Source organism: Prenolepis imparis, unplaced genomic scaffold (genome assembly GCF_030444845.1).
Source record: "Prenolepis imparis isolate NDT839.2.m4 unplaced genomic scaffold, iyPreImpa1.0 SCAF_2, whole genome shotgun sequence".
Lineage (NCBI taxonomy): Eukaryota > Metazoa > Arthropoda > Insecta > Hymenoptera > Formicidae > Prenolepis > Prenolepis imparis.
Window position 1 is genome coordinate 7,415,898 of NW_028141160.1, and position 20,090 is coordinate 7,435,987.

The 20,090-nt window shown below is 32.5% G+C and overlaps 1 protein-coding gene across 8 annotated transcripts; it reads left to right on the forward strand.

Annotated features, from left to right (window-relative positions):
- The first annotated feature begins 5,817 nt into the window (after positions 1–5,817).
- Positions 5,818–20,047, forward strand: LOC145948903 (facilitated trehalose transporter Tret1-2 homolog). 8 transcript variants are annotated; one of them, XM_083058481.1, is made up of 12 exons: positions 5,818–7,134; positions 8,795–8,882; positions 8,933–9,041; positions 9,126–9,303; positions 11,610–11,745; positions 14,958–15,166; positions 16,551–16,820; positions 16,947–17,169; positions 17,309–17,505; positions 17,578–17,757; positions 18,959–19,093; positions 19,169–20,047. In XM_083058481.1, exons 3-12 carry the CDS (start codon positions 9,025–9,027, stop codon positions 19,244–19,246), a joined length of 1,623 nt encoding a protein of 540 aa, XP_082914607.1. In that variant the 5' UTR covers positions 5,818–7,134; positions 8,795–8,882; positions 8,933–9,024; the 3' UTR covers positions 19,247–20,047. The 8 variants fall into 8 exon arrangements, with proteins under 8 accessions (XP_082914607.1, XP_082914606.1, XP_082914611.1 ...); XM_083058480.1 differs by having other exon boundaries at positions 8,953–9,041; XM_083058485.1 differs by having other exon boundaries at positions 8,993–9,041.
- Positions 20,048–20,090: the final 43 nt, after the last annotated feature.

Sequence of the window (20,090 nt, forward strand, 5' to 3'; positions counted from 1 at the left end):
TCTTTTACAAAAATTTTTTTTTTAAATACAATTAATTTGTAATGTTATAAAATATTTTGTATTGTTATATTTTTATATAAATAAATTGATGTTAAATGCAGGATAACTTCCATAATAAAGATTTAATTTAATTTAATTTAATTTAATAAACGGATTAAATTAAATTTAATTTAATTTAATAAACACTCTTCAGAAGTTCTTAATGCGTGTAGGATTTGTTTATCAAACTGATTTTTTTCTTTTAAGAGAGTAAATAATCTAAAATACTAATAAGTCTAAAATACTTGCAACTGGATGGTTCGCGTAGATAAATATACCTTTCTGTTGTTATGCGTGACTTGACATAAGAAACCGTGTTTCTTAATACACCAATTATGTCAATTTGCATACCGCATTATCTTTGCTTTTAGTTAATAAAATGTAAAAACGTGTTTGTAGTTAAAAAAAGAAAGTTACGATTCGAGATATTCTGCAAAGTATAAAAATTTTGTTTTGAGGACAAGCAAACGATTAATCTAATTACATAAATAGACGAGAACGTAATAATATGTACATCAGATAAATTAATTTATGATCTTGCATAAATTATAATAAGAAGATAATGCAATATTGTTTTGCTTAATCAATTCATGAATGCAAATGATTATCTTCTTAATGATTGAGTAAATATAATGTTATTACAAACTTTGTTTCTCAATAATGCATAGAGATTAATATGTTGCATTGTAAGATGGATATTATTTTCTAATTATTTTATTAATTAGAATATATACACTGCAATTAAATGTATTTACGATTAATTTTATTATTTAATATAATAAAAATTCAAAATTGACAAGATAATAATGTCTTTATATGTTATTTCGCTATTTAATGTTGTTTCGCAATATAATATACAGCAATTGCGAGGGAGTCTAACTGTATTTGTCGCGTAAGAAACTAATGCGCATGCATTTATTCATGGTTTATGGAAATGTATGACAAACGTGAATATAATATTTCGCTTGCGAAATTGTAGAAGTTTAGGAAACGGTAGACCCAGGATTAATTCCTCTCGTGGCAGTTTGCCCGCAATCGTAGATTGCTTTTATATACATTGCTTTTACATGATATAGATATGTATATGTATATGTATATGTATGTACAAGATGAGCTAGGACTTTAATCTACGTATCCTTCGACAAGTTTTTCTACCATCAGCATTCTTAATACGAATACAATTAATTCGTATAATTTATATGACTTGTGATAAATATAAATCGTTACATCAGCGGAAAAATTCAGTAAACATACCTTATCATTCTTCACACGATAGGTTCTTCACAAACATCGTTTGTAAATGATGTAATTCGACAAGCAGAAAAATGCATATATCATTCTGCTTAACATGTATAACACGCAATAAGAAATAATAATAGCTAATTACATGAAAATCCGACGATGATAAAACGAAGTAAATTCTCTAACTTTTTCATCCATATTTCAGAGAAAATATGTGTACAAAGAATTGATAAAAAATGTTTTTCTCTTTCAATTTTTTAACTCTTTGATCGAGCATCAACTTTCTGTGTGTAATGAAAGGAAGCAAAAATTAAAGCTCCGATGCAGTACGTCGTTTGTTAGAGCGAGCGAGTTAAAATAAAAAATACGAGCTGCAAGAGCGGATTACAAGAGATTACTCTATACAAGACGGTCCTTGACGCAGCAATCCTATCTTATACGCCAGTATACGGTCGTAAGGGATATACAAGCAAGATCTTCCAATTTTCTACGCTACCTTTGCTGTCTAATCTAAACTTTTAAGCTTCAGCAGTTACAAATAACGATCGGACTCATCCTGGAAAATTGTACGTAAATATAAAATACAAAGCTGACACGTCAAACAACTCTACCGTCGTGATTTTGGATGTATTGTCTGCGGAAAATGAAAGGAATTTAATTTTATTTCGCAAAATGATTTATTCTTTATACAGAGAATATAAATTATTTTATTATCCGAATAAAAAGACTGGGAGAAATATTTAAAATAAATTGATAGAATAAAAAAATAATAATTAAAAAAATTAATTAAATTATTAAAAAATTATTAAGGATGTAATCGATAAAGGGACACTTGCTGGTTCTATATTTTTATCGGGTAAAAATATTCCTTCAATAGTTCGCGGACGGGATGCCTCGTCCCCGAGGCATCGAGGTATAACTTAAAATGAATAATGAAAAGTTACGTTCGCACTTGATCATGATTCGTACTTGAGGGAGGCTGCGATAAAATTGTCGTAATTGTTATCGCGGCTTCTCATTTTCGTCTGCATCAGCGAACAGCGCATAGACGCAACCCTGGACCACTTTGCGGGACCATAAATCTAGGAAGAGGCTGCGCGCCCGATGGCAGACCCTCCGCGAATCAACGAATGTGCATGTATACAAATGATCGTACATACGTATATGTATTCGGTTCTCTCTTCTCTCTCTCTGAATCTAATCAGTCAGGCTGAGTCGTTAGCCTTGTCGACGAGTTATCTGAATATCGGGTCAAGGTTAGCAGACGTTAATGGGCGAACGTTCGGCTGGCTGATTCTTGATGACCGATAAAGACGACACTTGGCTCGAACGAGCGTCGCCTCGTGTCGGCCCTTCTGTGTCGGTTTCTGCAATTGAAGCTAGCGGTCACCCGAGGGCCATTCGCTCGAAAATCCATTTATCCGCCGCAGTCGGAAATAATAGGATTGAAAGGGCGCTTTAAAAGTGTTTTATAAATCATGTTATAAGATAAAAACGATCTTTCATGTATATTCACATTCGCACGTGGATGACATGTAATTCCTTATTTTAATTAATAATTAGAGTAAGCGGATATCGCATCATGAGGGATATTCAATTTCAGTAGTCGTGTAAACGGGAAATAATTAGCGACATGGGTATTTGGATAATAATGTCGATCACGGAAACGTCGATCGATTAACCCGAATTCGGGGAATCCTCTCTCTGTACGATGAGCATCGTTAATGTGGACACAATAATGCAATGACCCATCAGTGGTTCGTCCCCCCTTACGAAATTTTGCGAAATAAATGCAATTTCGCATTGTTGTAAATAATAGTTAGCGACTAAAAGCGACCCGATTCGCTTGGTTGTAATTTTATAAATTTACACAGTATAATTAATTAGCGCACATTTTTTATTACACCAACAACTCAATCATCTCGGTTAATTAACGTTGATTAGAAATTCCATAGCCCCTTTTAGACCGACATCTGACTAAAACATAGACCAAACAAGAAGCCTTAATTAACTACATTTTCCGGTACATCTCACAAAACACGATCTCTCGCTCCTTAGTTCAAGTTACAAGTTCTCTATATATTTATCATAGAAATGTTAGAATTGTTAGAGAGAGAGAAATTAATTATTAGTTAGAAGTTTTATTTATTTCCAAAACAATACATTTTCTGTCATTCTTCTTTCCACAAAATTGGATTCTTCACATTTAGATATTTCTTTAGAAAAGAAACAAAGTTTTTTGCGAATTAGTAGTCACTTCTGTTCGATTCGAGGAAATCTCGTTCATAGAAGGTAAAACTGAACAATTTTTGCAAATAATCAAACTCGCAATCGTAACTATAACATTGATTGTCACTGCGAGCAGCCCAAGTGACCCGATTAATTTCCAAATAGCCGTCGGCCAATTAGGGATAATTACAGAGTACCCGTGGACCCACCTCCGGCATAGATGTGGCAACTGGGAAATATGCAACATCCCTCGGTGTCCAATCAGTATACAGCGCGTAATTCCTTGCTAAACCTTATATAAGCACCTTTTGCAACATTATATAAGCCTGAGATTAATTAATTTTTCTTCCTCCTCTCCCTCTCTTTTTCATTCTCTTTCTCTTTTGTATCAGGACACTATAATCCGGAAAAAATAGATAATCCAGCATTAATTATTTCAAATAATTGATCTCTCCCTCCTTACCTTAGACTCGTTAAAGTTGCCCCAAGCGTTGATAAGGAGAAAGACCTTCATTAATCTCCCTTATTATGTGAAACTACTGGCGCAGTTTATCATTGTTACGAGAGATTTGTATATATTATTAATAGTAAGTCTTAATTGTATACCGTGCAAATTGCATTCGCCAATTTATCACGTATATCAATTATGAATGCGCGACATTGTTAGAGATATTATGGAAGATGGATAGTATTGTGTCTAATCTTTAACTTTAGTAATTCAAAACAAGAAAAAACAAAGATTAAATAAAATAAAACAAAATCATGATAAGATAAATAAAGAGAAAATAAGATAAAATCAGATTTCAAGTTTCGAAAATAATTATAAAATTAAATCATTTCTGAAACTTCTTTATTTTATATCACATACACAATTAATTAAGTAATTTATCGAGTTATCAAGAGTAATATGTGATAGATATATATCTGTAATAACATATATATAGATAGGAATATCTGAATCTTCATCAGAGACTTATCTTTGCATATGGAAGAAAAATTTTATTATCAAAACGAGGAAAAAATCTATTTTCAGTAAATAAAATTTATACTGTGTTAAAAGTATTTCTCGCTATATAATAATGCCGAAGCTCTTGTTAAAGCAGCAAAAGACTTATTTTATATCAAATTTGTTTGTCAATTTTTTTACTCAATATTAGCTCTATGTGGGATCTATTTATAATAAAAATATTTCAATTAGCGTAATTAATATACATCGTTAGCTTTTATTTCCGTCATGTTAAAGTCCTATTCTATTCATAGTTTAGCAAAAAAGAAATGGAATTTTCTATTAAAATAAAAAGAAATATTTAGACACCAAATTTTCTAACATAAGAATTATTACAGCATTTCTTCCTTACATTGAATCAGGGATCCGGACCGAAACAAAATTAGAGGGTTCGGTTTCGGTTACGGTTTAATAAAATATTTAATAACTGTTCCGGTTCCAGTTTCGGTTTTTTGATAAATAAAGGAAACCGTTTAAATTACGATTTTTTCGATTCCAGTTCCGGTTTTTAAAATTTTTACTTTTCGTTTTTCTAATTAAATTAATTTCTAAATTATATTACTTTAAACAATTATTATTAATTTTTATGACATATAAATAAACAACACTTTATATTTTAAAAAATTAAGTTGACCTTGACCTTGTTTGAAACATTTTTTTTTAATATGCATTGTTTACGAAATATTTTAGTTTCCATTTTGAAGACCTTGTATGAAAACATACTATCCTCACAGCTATCGTTATCGCGAATACATGTATTTCAGAACATTTAAAAAATAACTAATTTTTAATTGTATTGCACTTTAAGCAGGCAGTTATCATGACATTTCCGTCATTTGCGCAAAAGTAGAAAAAAATATCGAAAAGAACCGTAAACCGAAAATAATTTAACGGTTCGGTTATGATTCCGGTGTTATAAATTTAATAGAATTTCAATACGATTTACGGTTTCGGTTCTACTAAAAAAAACGATTAGGGAACGGTTTTCGGTTTTGGTTCCGGTTCGGTCCGGGTCCCTGCATTGAACTAATTGTAAGTCTCTTCATTAGAATACTATCCACATAATAAAGGTCGCGTGATAATAATTTTCTCATTTGTCCTCGAATAAAGCTTGTGTATCGAAATATCGCGCTATTTTTATCTCGCGCATCCATCGCTCCATTAGATATCTCCGACTTCCGTTCGAGCCGGTTTCCTCTTGAGGCCGTCATTGAGGAAAGAGAGTCCCTGGACATTTTTCCCCCGGAGATCGGAGCGAGCCAAGGTTCCCGCGGCCTACGTTGTGGACACCGGCTCAGTCGTCGTCGAAAAAAGGGGCCTAATCGAAGGGAGCGGGGCCTATAAGAGCGAGCCACGGACAGACGTCTCATTCAGTAGAGTCGGCGATATAAGCCAAGGCGCGAGTTTGCGACAATCGCGCGCGATTATCTATTCTCGCTTGTCGATCAGCTGATTCAAGAAACTGTCTTGTGCTCCGACTGTGTTTTATTGGCGACGAAGAGGCGATAATCCGCAACATCTGGAACATATTTTGGAGCAAGATTATATCGCACATTTCGAAAGCGCCGGGGAAAGATATATCCAAGTCGCAGAAATTGTGGGAAAAGTGGAATCGAGGCGAAACCAAGAACTGCCACTCGTCATCAAGGATCCGCAAGCTGGCTATAATGATACGAAATACGTAAAAGCCGGCTATCAGTATGTAGATTTCGTCATCGTGCGAGTGCTCGCGCGTGTACAAATCCGTAAAGAAACGAGGGGCTTTGGAATTGAGCCCACGTCTGTAAAGGTGGATTATAGTGATAATACACGTAGATCCTCCAGCTCGGCTAGAATTTGAAAAGATTCGCCGGCGCGTGAAAAAATCAGAATCACTCTCGTCTTCGGGATATATTTTCTGCGTCCAATCGTCCGTTTTTGCAGAACGCGTTCTAAAACATGTTTACGACGCATATATGCAACTTATAATAGCCGGATCTGCCTAGTATGTAAATTAGATTATCGCCGAGGCATAAGCGCGCATTGAATTTCTTTCCCGTCATCAACGTTCAAAGTCTATTTACTCGGACTATACATTAAGCAGCGTATAGATATGATGACAGCTACCGAAGGCGCTTCCGACTTGATCGATTATTCAAAAGGCTGTGTTACGGCTGGAAACACATGTTGGCTGAGAGCTGCAGGTTCTCTTTCTGCCTTAACGAATAACCATAATCGATCGCTAGACACTTGGACTTGGTAGACTTGAGCAATCGTAATTAATTCGCTTTTATTAATTCGGCTTAGTTAGTCATCGTAACGATAGAGAACCAATTGCCGCTTATCTCTCGTCGTTTGTGTTTTCGTGAACTTGGCTCGTAAAGACACACGAGACGAAGGATTACGTCTCGTGTTTCGGACAGATGCCTTCCAAAAAGTAGCGAGAGACTGACAGACGAGACGAGTCCAAGTTTCTACGAGAGAGAGAGAGAGAGTGCTGGCGTGAACGACGATTCGCAGACGTAAGTTCAATGTTCTTCAAGGAGATGAATGAGTTGACTCGCGACGCCACGTGACTCCGATTCTCGACCGAGAGATCGAAACGTCAGAGAGAAAGTCCGGCCGGATCGAAGTAGTTGGTAAGTATCCTTTTTTTATTTTCTAGCAGTCCTTCAGACATTCCTCGCATGATATAACGTTCACTTATGTAATTACTTTTTTTATATATAAAGTGTATAGAATCATTTTACATATATCTACGTAAGAAATAAATGCTAAATTAAAAATTATTCTTTTCCTGTTTTATCTTTTTTTTTAATATAAAAATTATATACATAGATACATATATAGATAATCTTTGTCAGTGAAAAACTACGTGCGATCAAAAATATGCAATAAAAAGAGATAAAAATTATAATATTTAGATTTTTGCGCGACATTTTTTCTTATCAACAATTATCAATTCCGTTTAATATACAAAAAAATATGAATAAAATTATATTCCGATAAGACACTATAAATAATAAAAGTGAGTCAAGTAAGTTTCATTAATTTTATCGAAGCTTTAAGATTATTATGATAGGCAAATATGCATAATGATTGCAAACACCTGTCAAGTAAAAGAACGACGTTTTAACGATACGATAATTCACGAGAAGAAAGATAATCCCGAGAATGCATAGTAAATTTCTGACACGTGCGAGTATATTACGTCAAAGTTAAAGACTTACAGAAATATAAGACATATTTTTAACGACTTATAATCTGGCTAAGAAACTCTGAAAATCGATGAAAAGATGACAAAGTTCCTCTTCTTGAGATAAAACTGATAAAAGAAAATCGAAAATAAAAATTTATATATAAAAAAAAATAAATATAAAATTTAAATACGAAAAAATTCTGATATAAATTAGCAGCAAGATGTAGATATGCAGATAAATAATATAGCAGTTATTTGTAAATTAAGATGTGTTTAGTAAATTCAATAATTCCTACAAGTTTACCGAAGATTCCTTTATAAATTCCTTTATAAATTTTTAAATTCTGAAGTATTTTATCATCTTATTTCGACTCGATATCTTATTTTATCGTGTCTATCTGCTATCTCTCGATAAGATGACCCTCAAAAGCACATGTATTTGCGATAGTTTTTCTAACTGACAGTCTGTTAACAACTGATGTCTCTCACGGTTGCATAAGCATTCGCGAATGTATTTTTCTCGTGTTTCTCGTGATTACTTAAGATTTATGTATATGCACTGTGTGTTAAACAAAATCGATCAGTCTACTCGAAATAAATCTGCAAAAAATATACATATCGCCTTTATCTTAAATCTGTTTCCTCAGTCTAAATTATTCGACGTGATCGTCAAATACCGCGAACTCTCGGAAAATAACAGTAGAGATAAATAAATAACAATGTTTTATATGGATGCGTCCATCTTGCTTTTCATTATTGTTAATTACTTTACATCAATATTTGTAATAATTGTAAGGACGATGCTAGAATAAAAATATATCTAGTTTTTTTATTACCTCTCCGTTTTAATCAAATTAGTCCAATCTGCCTTTTCAAATAAAACGTTTCAATAAAACGGAATATATGTTTTTTTCACATGTTTATATTAAATTTTATTTTTCATCTCTAAATTGAAAAATTATTTTATATGTGCGCCAACAAGGATATAATTATTTAATTACATTTATTTTTCTATGTGACTATGAAAATTATCACAGCTTAACTTGAAACAGATTTACGTATGCATTTCACGTGGATACACATTATCCTACTCTTTTTAGAAGGTACTTATGCATTCCAAGAGTGAAGGCCATTAAAGCAAGAGACAGAGTGTCTTCGATTACACAACTCAGTACGAAAGCAGCAGCGGTCAGTATGAAATGCGAATGAACTTGTTAATGATAAATGTAGCGATATAGACGTCATCTCGTGACCCTAGATACTACGGATTATCATATTGACATTTGAGAATTTTATAGCAGCTACAGAGCGATTAGTCAGTCAAACGAAAATGGCTTTCGAATCGAGGTACGTATCAACTGATTCGGGACGACGGTCAAATCATACCGATAGAAATGAAAAAAAATCAGAAAATGTATACTTGTTGTTAAGATCGTCACACTTAAACGAGGCAGTGCATCCGATGTTGAACTACAGTTCGTCAAATTATACGGATACATTGGACAAAGAGAATAACAATAATAATAACAATGTCAAGAGTGAAAAAGGCCCTTTGCATAGGGAAGAAACGGCCATACTACATTCGAATGCACGAGGAGTGCTCGCACAGGTAAGATACTAAATTAAAAAAAAATCTTTTATAGTGAATAAAGGCACACAATCGCTTGTTCTCATCTAATTCTTAAATAGGGACACCTAAAGCCATCAAAAAATAGCTCTATATTCATGATTTTTTTCCCCAAAAAGTATTAGGATTATCAAAGTGGGGTTTGATCAGTCTATTATATATATATTTATTAATATAGGTAGGTAAATTTTTTATTGAAAAATATTTAAAAATACGGCAGATATTGTTGCTGACGTCAGATGCTGTTGCGATACCCAATGTGTAATCTATATCTGATTGTGAAACAAAAAACTCGATTAATTCTTAAAATATACAGATAAATCTAGTATATATAGATATGTAAATCTGCCGTAAATTTTTAATATTTTTCAATAAAAATTTTACTTTATATTAATAAATACATATGACTGATACCTCACTTCGATAATCCTATAATACTTTCTGGGAAAAAAATTCATGAATATAGAGCTATTTCTGGTATCTCTACCAGAGAGAATTTTCTCTTAAAATTTACCCTGAAAATTATGGTAATCGTGGGATAATATGGTATGGAAAGAATTTTATGAGAATTTCTCTGATTTATATATTTATCACAATAAAAATAAACATGTTTGATTAATTTTACTGCATAGTAAAATTAATCAAACATATTTTATATATTTTATTGTAATAGATATTATTATTTTTATTGTGATAAATATTAATCAGAGAAATTCTCATAAAATTCTTTTCACACCATATTGTCCCACAATTGCCATGATTTTCAGGGTAAATTCTAAGAGAAAATTCTCTCAATGTAGGTGTATGTTTCCCTTTAACACAATCGTAGGCGATTTTTCTCACGCAATTATTTTCTCTGTTATCTTTACGATATTGTCGAAACATCCGCGCAATGAAAAACACAGAAAAATCGAGGATCTTTCGAAACGTTTACTTCAAAAATTATTCTTATCGCGTGTATGACACATTTCTTTCTTTTTTTTGCCGCAATCACTCAGCGTGTGAATTGCTAACTTTCATGCAAACAGGGAACTTGTAGTCGCGTGTTCAACGATGCGAGAGAGCGACGGAGATATATATTCTGGATTAGTGCCAGAACACATTTTTCTGTTTAAAAATAGATAGAAAGCTGCCAAAACGCAGCGCCTACCATCTCTCATCGCGCTTTCTTCTTGTTATTTCGCTGCGAAAATGTGTAATGCGGTATATATGCAGTAACGTAAATATGTAAAGTATAAAAGATAAATGTTATTTCTAAAATCTGGGGATTGCAAAGTATATATATATATGCACATAAAATTACCAGCAAAAATATCACGTTTTTTAATAAACTGCAAAGCGTTCAATAAGATAAGTTGAGCGTAAAATATGTTTATAAATACATATCTGCAACATGCAATTTGCATTACGTCATAATGAACAACCCCTTTGGCGTAAAATTGCACTCATATACACTTGCGTATACTTATCTCTCCCTCTCGATGTTATTTATCGTTTCTCGGAAGATATCCATCCATGTATCTGGAAATTTCTGTTATAAGCGTATCCTTTTTGCCTCGCATATAAATATCCTCCAGCAGCTTAAAGCCCGTATATCTGTGCGGAACAGAAACGAGAAAAATGCTATAATAGCTGTGTTCAAGTTTTATACAGTAAGAATGCAGCGGAGTGATAGTAAATCTTGGCTACATGTCAACCACATGTTTCTTATCCGCTTTTCAATTCGGTCAAGCTTGTACGCTTTTGTACACAATTATTCCTATTCTATCTACCTCTGGAAACTGTTGCAAAATTCTTCTCGCAATTTTTTTGCGATTAAAATACTTTAATGTATTTAGCAATTGTCAATTTTTATCTGTATCGATTTTTCGAACCTCCATAAATTAATCAACGCAATTTAAGGCTGTATTTAGGCTGTATTATATAATTGACATATCGATCTCAAATTGTATATCGTTTCTTTGTTATTTCATACTAAATTAAATCGAATATTTCGAAATAATTTTCTGCTGCGAAATTCTTCTCTCATTTTTTTTCTGATTAAAAAACGTGCATTTTACAATTGTCAATTTTTCGTACCTCCATATATTAAATAAATTAATCAACCATTGAAGACTGCATTATTTCGGCAATAATTGGAATATCGATCTCGAATTTTATATCGCAATTGTAGGTACACTTCTTTGTTATTTCACACACGTTAAGTTAAATGAAATAATTTTCTGCTGCAACAATTCCATTACAGCGAGCACAATTAACGAAATAATTAACGGTTGAATTGTTTGCAGTGTTTGGTAACAGGTGCAGTATTATTGTTAACGGCGGGTGGCGGAATGCCTATTGGTTACAGTGCAGTATTGTTGCCGCAATTGTCGAGAAACAACAGTACCTTCTACGTGAACGACGAAGTCGGCTCCTGGATAGGTAAGAACATGCACGTACATCTACTTGATAATATATAAAGAAAAATATATTAAAAAATTATAGATTTTTTTAATTTTTAAGATATTTTTTTAATACAAATTATTCTGACGAACTCTTTTCTTTCTCTTCTCAAAAATGAATAAAACGATTCGTATCGCGAAACAAAGGACTCCGCACCAAATTTGCGCCAACGTATCAAAAATTCAGCCAATTCCACCGAAAGTCAAAATCCTATGTATTTTGTGCGAGGTCCTTTATATCGAGTCGAGAGAGACGAATTGTTGCTTATATGCGAAATTGAGATAGATCTCCTTTATTTCTCTCTCTCTCTCTCTCTCTCTCGGATGTTGCGAGTTCAAGAACCGACGTGCAGGTTCAAGATTGCATTTAGTGTTGACCCTCGCGCAAATAAAGCGTCCGTCGTTGAATGCAGTAACTGACCTATATAATTCTCTGTCTCATTGGATAATTTTTATCAATGAGTATCAAGGCCAAGTTCGCGCGCGAAGGATACCGTTTGAAAGCCTATATACGAGAGCCTTGATAAGAGGCCGCAATTAAACCAATCGTGTCCCGTAAAAAAAAAAACGCAAATCTCTTCCGTAAGTGCCAATTAAAATCGGTCTTTTAAAAAATCCGTCCGAGGCGAAAAAAAAATCTATCCGTCTGTATAATGCGAACTTTCGAAATAGCTCCTTTTATGCTTATTTTCACTTATGTATCTTGCACATACATTTATCATTTCCTAAACGGACAGCGCACACGGCGAAATCACAATGTCAGCATGCGATAATTATCATTTTTTCTATTTTTTTCTTTTAGTACCACATACAACGTTTTAGTATGTCGTAAAATTCACGACGCTCAGCACATTAGATATTTTATGGTTTGCAGGTGGCAACTTGTTAAAGATCGTGCATTTATATACATATAAATTCACGTAGAAATCGCGATACGTGATTCAGGTCAATTTTATCATGAAAAATAATATCGTGTGAAGAGATAATATCTATTGCATTCATGAATTTCGACCACAAATTAGACCGCAAATCTAGTAAAAGTGGCGCAGAGACGAGGGTGAACGATTCGACGATATTATTTAGCGTTTCGTTGGATTTTCATTTTTCACAATTATTCAGAACAATAAAAAGCGGGATGCTCGACCAGAAATCCCTTTCTTCTTCGCGCTTCTGTCCACAAGACCACGACGTAAGAGGCGATCGGATGAGCTTAGAGAAGCCAGCCTTAGAATATGTGGGTCACGCACGTGTTGAAAGTTTATTGGGATATATCGTGAGGTCGAAAAACCGGGTTCACATCCTGTGAACCGTTCGTAGTTTCGTGGTTGGTTCTCGCATGGTTGATTTCGGACCATTATGGTCCGGGATTTATCTTGCTGTGCATCACGAGTGACTAATGTGGCCGACAGTCGACATGCATCCGATTGTGATCGATGTTCCGTTTCTCTAAGTATACCTAAGGGATCATTATTCGCAATCATCAGTCGCTGCATCTCATTATCCGACGTTTCGTTACGTCATCACATTATTGAAATATTTTGTCCCAATCGCGTGTATCTCTGGCCCGATGTGTCGTAAAGAATATTTCTCAACACTTACGAATCAATTAATTGAAGGTTTTACGGTAGAAATGATTTAAGTATCTATAATTTGTATGCAGAGAGAATTTTCTCTTAGAATTTACCCTGAAAATCATGGTAATCGTAAAAATATGATATGGAAAGAATTTTATGAGAATTCTCTATTAATATTTATTACTATGCAGTTTAGTATAATTAATCAAACATGTTTTATATTTTATTGTGATAGATATTATTATTTTTATTGTGATAAATATTAATCGCAGAGAGATTCTCTTAAAATTATCATGACTTTCAGGGTAAATTCTAAAAGAAAATTCTCTCAGTGTATAATATTGTATATAATAAATTCTAAATAAATCTTACATATAAAAATATATATTTTATGATGAATAATAAAATAAATTATAGATTAATTCTTGCTTTCCTTCTTATATTCCTTCGAATTATTTTTTTTCCAAAACTCATGAAGAAGAATTATTTCATTTCTACCTAATTTCGCGTGTTGAACCTAGATATCCGTAAAACTTTCCAACAGAGCTATGCGTGTGCTGATCCTTTTCATTAAAACAATGTAAAAAAAACAAGATTGATGCATGTGAACTGTGATTGCATTCCTCTCTATGGATGCAACGGGAATGTCGATAAACAGAGAAAAAGTGGAGTCGCAATTTGCATTCAGGCGATACCGCAAACATTCTACAATTTCGCAATTAATGCATTGGATACTGATAATAAAGAATCAATAGCGAGAATCAACCATCGACACGTAATAATTGCGTTATTTGAAAAGTTTCTCTTTTCTCGCGCGAGAAGACAAGTTAAAATAGTTTATTACTTTGGAAGCTTTCCGTGATACTCTTTTAATTATAAAATGTAAATTCTTACGCGAGCTCTCTTCTCATTTTCAAGGAAGAAAAGAACGCAAAATTTTTATTCATGCTGATAATCGTCCCCGCATTTAATATAATATTCAGCGAGAGATATTCTTGTAATCTTATCTGTTGAAAGTCGACGAATTAATCGAGCGACAGAAATTTCGACAGTTTTTTGCTACCGAGTCGGTAGAAATGTTTAAAGATTCTCTTCTGCGCAAACACATACATCGTATATCAATAAAACGCGATGATATGCGATTATGATCGTGTCGTTAAACAATTTAAACTTTTAACATTTATAAACAAAGCGTCGTCCTACGCTCAGTTCAATAATAACATATAGACACACGTGATCGTAAATAGATCGTTAATTGCTTATTTCTACGATGCCTTAATGAACAATGCTTTAATGAAGATGCTTGTGAGAAATGTTTTTACGGTTGAACTGTTAACATATGTCAACATATGTATATTATATATATCGCTCGATACGCTTATTAAACGTATAAATTTGCATTTTTCATGGAACGCTTTCAGGTTTCAGTTCCGTTCATCTTTCACGTGATTCACAATAAAAAAAAGACTCTTTAAAAGTTATCTTCTTGCTTAAACAATATTAGGGAAGTCAGAATTGTCTAAAAGAGGAGAGATGTTAAAGACATTCTGATCTCCTCCGTTTCTTCGTAGAACATGGATTGATGGCATTAAAGCGGTGAATGTCTTTTCTTGTGCAGCTTCCATTCATAGTCTGGCCAGTCCTATCGGTTCGCTCTTATCTGGACCGTTGTCAGACGTGATCGGCCGACGAGGTAGTCTCCAATTGAGCGCAATTCCTATCTGCGTAGGCTGGCTGATCATCGGTTTCTCGAGATGCGTGACCGCTATTTTGATAGGAAGATTCGTCTGCGGTTTATCTGTAGGATTAATGGCGGTGCCCGTACAGGTACAGTATTCTATTCTCTGATGATGTCTTGATGATGACGTATAACATCAGCGGAAGTTTTCGAAATAAATTTCGCGCGAGTCTTCAAGCTGAACATTATAACGAAAAATTATTATACTTAAATCGACTCGTCGACTCAGTTTTTGCGTTATAATATCTATTATAATATCTATTTATATTTTTTCTAATTAAAGAGTATACTTTGTAGTTATATATATATATATATATAATATTTTAATTAAATTATATTTCCAAGTTATATTTTTTTTAATTAAATTTTTTCTGATTTAAAAATTCTTTAGATTCTTCTTGGTCTGACCATAAAGGGTTTTTACTATTTAGTCCGTGTGTAACTGTTTTGCTACTGATTTTATCGACATGATTTTTATATTTATTTCATTATATAACATATAACTTGTTAAAAAATGATTTAATATTATTTGAAAAAAAAAACTAGTTTATATACAAATATTTTTTTTCATTATTTTAAAAACAAGGTGTTTCTTATAGAATTTTGAATGTTGAAAACGATGCCAATTTTCATGCCAGCACGTCAGGTTTTCGAAATAATTGAATATGCAAAAAATGGCTTTTTTGCGATATTTGAGATTTTTTTGTGAAAAAGATTAACGTTATGTCATGAATGTATTCATGATGTGTTCACCTATAAAATGCATTTTTGTTTTATTTCGATATCTTACTTTTTAGTCATATTAGAAAGGATTTACAAATACAGAGTTTTGCTGAAATAGGAAATATTCCGTTTATGATGATGAAGTCATAATTTTACTCATAATTTCAAGTTTAGGGCTATCGATACACATACAGTACAACTATCCTGATAGATTTCACTAAATGTATATTTGTATATAAGATGTCTCATTTTAATTGCCCACCTTGAATTTTTTGAAACAAATGCATTTTCAAAAAAATGTTCCAGACAAAAATATGATATAAAGAAAGACAAATAATGGTAAAATTAATTTTGGAAAATAATTTTTTTCCAAAAAATCTTTTTTTCTCAAGAGCATCTCCATATGAGTAGTTTCCAGGTTTAATCTTTCATAACATATGGCTAAATAGTAAAATATTGAAATAAAAAAATGCATTTTATAGAGGACATTCATGATATTTGATCAGACTATATAACATTAACTTTTTTGTACAAAAAAAATCTCAACTACCGCAAAAAAGCCATTTTTTACAAATTAAACCTTAATTATTTTGGAAATCTAACGTGCTAGTAAAATTTGGTTTATGGCATCGTTTTCAGCACCCAAAAATCTATAAGAAGTACTTTGTGTGGTTTAAAATAATATTTGGCTGTAAACTATATAGTGTGTAATTATTCTAAGTCTCACACTTTGCTCTGTAAATTCACTAGGTTCTGGTAGCAGAAATGGCATATCCCGGCCTACGTGGTTTTCTGATAGTCGGCTCCTTCGCCTCGTACTGCTTCGGAATACTGTTGGTTTACGCTTTCGGCGCCTCTTTTAATTGGGACGTTGTAGCCTTTTGCGGCATCGTGCTTCCTATTCTGGCTTTTATCGCTCTCCTCTTGGTGCCTGAAAGTCCAGCCTGGCTCATTAGACGGAAGAAGATTAAAAAAGCCAAGAAGGCCCTTTTATGGCTCAGAGGCGGCGATATAGATCAGGTATAGAACCTCGTAAACTTGCGTATTTCAAAAATATATATAAAGAAGCTAAACGAGCTAAACTATAACTATTGGCTCGACAGTATCGCACAATGATATGTGATTAAACTGTTTTTAATTAATTAGGTGAACGCGGAAATAAATGTCCTGAACGCGAACATAAGAGCCGAGCAGACTGAGACCCCTGCAAATGTCTCACTGAAGCAAAGAATCTCCTCAGCGGTGTCCATGATGGGCGATCCGAGTGTGCTGAAACCATTCATGATCATCAACATATTCAATATTCTCCAATTGTGCAGCGGAACTTATCTTGTCGTCTTTTACGCCGTTAATATGATCAAGGACATCGGTAAGAAAGAGTGTCAATTTCATTTTCCGGCGAAAACTTTAATTTCCGTTCGAGTTGAATCTTTAAAGTAGATGTAGCAAAGCGCTGAAGAGACGGAAACTCATCTCTTATATCGCATATCTCTCTCTTCATCTCGCAGGCGGCGGCGATGTCGATAATTATTTGGCGGCCGTCGTGACGGCGACCATCAGATTTATCTTCTCCATTGTCTCTTGCGTTCTACTACTTAAAATGGGCAGACGACCCTTAGGTATCATTTCGGCGCTGGGCACGTCCTTGGCTTCGTTGACCCTCGCAGGATATATGATCGCCAGGCAGGAGGGATCTTCCGTGGACGTAAGTATATCCCCTGATTTTACTTTACTTTGTTCTCCGATTCCATTAAAATTTAACTACGGACGATTTCAGATCTACGTGTTAGCCGTATGTTTGTTATTTTACGTCGGTGCGAACACCCTGGGTATGTTGACACTTCCTGGATTGATGTCCGGTGAACTGATGCCCCTCAGGGCCCGAGGTATCGGCGGCGGATGCAACTTCTTCGTCTTCAATTTATTTATGTTCTTCGTCACCAAGTGCTTTCCATGGGTATATATGACATATCGCATTGTAATATTTATAACAATTAATTGTAATGCATGTGCGAGATGAAAATCTTAAAAGATATTAATTAAATACAAATTCAGGTATGGAAAAAGCTAATAAGAGCCAGATACAAATATTAGGTGCAATAAAATTATTTTTAAATTTTTCTATATTTATTTTGTAATAAATAAGTATAAAAATTTTTTAATTTAATTAGCTAATTAACACTTTATTAATATTTTTTGACAGAAATCAGCTGATTAATGCGTTAATTTGTGCGAATTAATTTTTAAAATAATAATATGTTATAAATAATATGTCATAACTCTTTAAACTCGATTAATATTTTTGACAGTTGATCAGCTGAATATTTTTGACAGAAATCAGCTGATAACTGTCAAAAAATATTAATCAAATTTAAAGTACTATAACATTTCATTTAAAACATTATTATTTTAATTTTTATAACATAATATTATTTAAAAATTTAATTATTAAATTAACGTTTTAATCAGCTGATTTCTGTCAAAAATATATTCATAAAAAATATTAATAAAGCGTTATAATTTGCTCATTAAGTTTTAAAATAATATGTTATAAAATATAAAATAATAATATGTTGTAAATAATATGTTATAATACCTTATGTGCGATTAATATTTTTTGACAGAAATCAGCTGATAACTGTCAAAAAATGTTAATCGAGTTTAAAGTACTATAACATTTTATTTAAATCATATTATTATTTTAATTTTTACAACATATTATTCTTATTTAAAAAATTAATTATCAAATTAACGCTTTAATCAGTCAATTTCTGTCAAAAAATATTAATAAAGCGTTAATTTGCTAATTAAATTTTAAAATAATGTGTTATAAAAATGTATTTAAAATGTTTAAAAAAATATTATTCGAGTTTGAACAAATTTTATATAATATTATATAATATCATTCTTATTTATATAAAATCGAGGAATGGTGCGCACTTGTTCTAGTATTACAAAATAATGCTGATATCTGTACTTGGCTCTTTTCATCCTGAATTTGTATTTATATATCACAGTCTCTTTTCGATTCATTATTTTAAGAGATATACTTTTGTTTCTACTCTACTGAATACACATATACGTGCGCGTATTTGAAAGTTTCTGAAATATCCTACGTATTTTCTATATTTTTTAAAAAATATTAAATAATCTTTAAGATAAATGATGCTGTTGGCGTAACAGGAGTCTTCGCTATTTTCGGTCTCTCTGCTCTTTTGGAAGCTATTTTTATTTACTTCGTTCTACCAGAAACGAAGGATCGTACACTTCAGGAGATCGAAGATTATTTCCAAGTAAGAAAACTTATGAAATTAGATAAGCTTATTAATCATGGAGACAGCATACTCAACGTAATTATGTTTCTACAGCAAAGTAATCTCCTATGGATAACTAGAACACGAATGAGGAGGGATGCATTCGTGCTTGTAAACGGTGCTTCTGCCTGAGCGTTTAATTTCTCTATCTTGAATGTGTAAATAAAAACGAATAATATTTAATTTATACACGACTGCGATATTATTATAGATATAATAATAATTGTTATTGTTACTTTTATATTTTGTTAGTATTTTAAGATGTCTTCTCTGTGAACATATCACGTTGACGAGCGGTCTAAAATTATGCAATTAATTATGTAAGTAAAAAAACTACGTATAATAGCTATATTCGTATATACATATATTGTTTATACCTATAGGGAAGAAAAATTCTAATTTTACGACTGAAATTTGTGAATAAAACGGAACTTTTTTGATAGAAACTAATCGATTTAATTATATAATATAATCGTCTAATAAATTAATTGTGCCAACTTGGGGTGACAGAGAAGCCGGCCAAAATAATACATTAATGTTCAAATTCTCGAACATCTCGTGTATTTCCATTTATTTTACTTTTACAGATATGATTTTTTAACGGTAGGGTTTATTAATACAATCTATCTATCGATATTGTCTATATTATCGATTCTCACACGTGATATTATGACTTATACTGGAATAGAATTTTATTATCTTTTTCGGACTATACCTCTTTTCTATTTTTCCTTGTACATATGTTTTGTAAACTTCTTGTAAAATCAGTTTTTTTTATAAAACACCGAATCTTTGTAAATCGACGTTTTATAAAAAGCTTAGATTTTTTTTAAAAAGGCTGAATTTATAGAGCTTGTAACATATACACATAACTCTCTATATAATATTATCAAGTCTCTGTAACATATAACTCGTGGAAATAAAAAATAAAAATTATCGAATTTAGAATGAAATATGTTAATAAAAATAAGAAAAT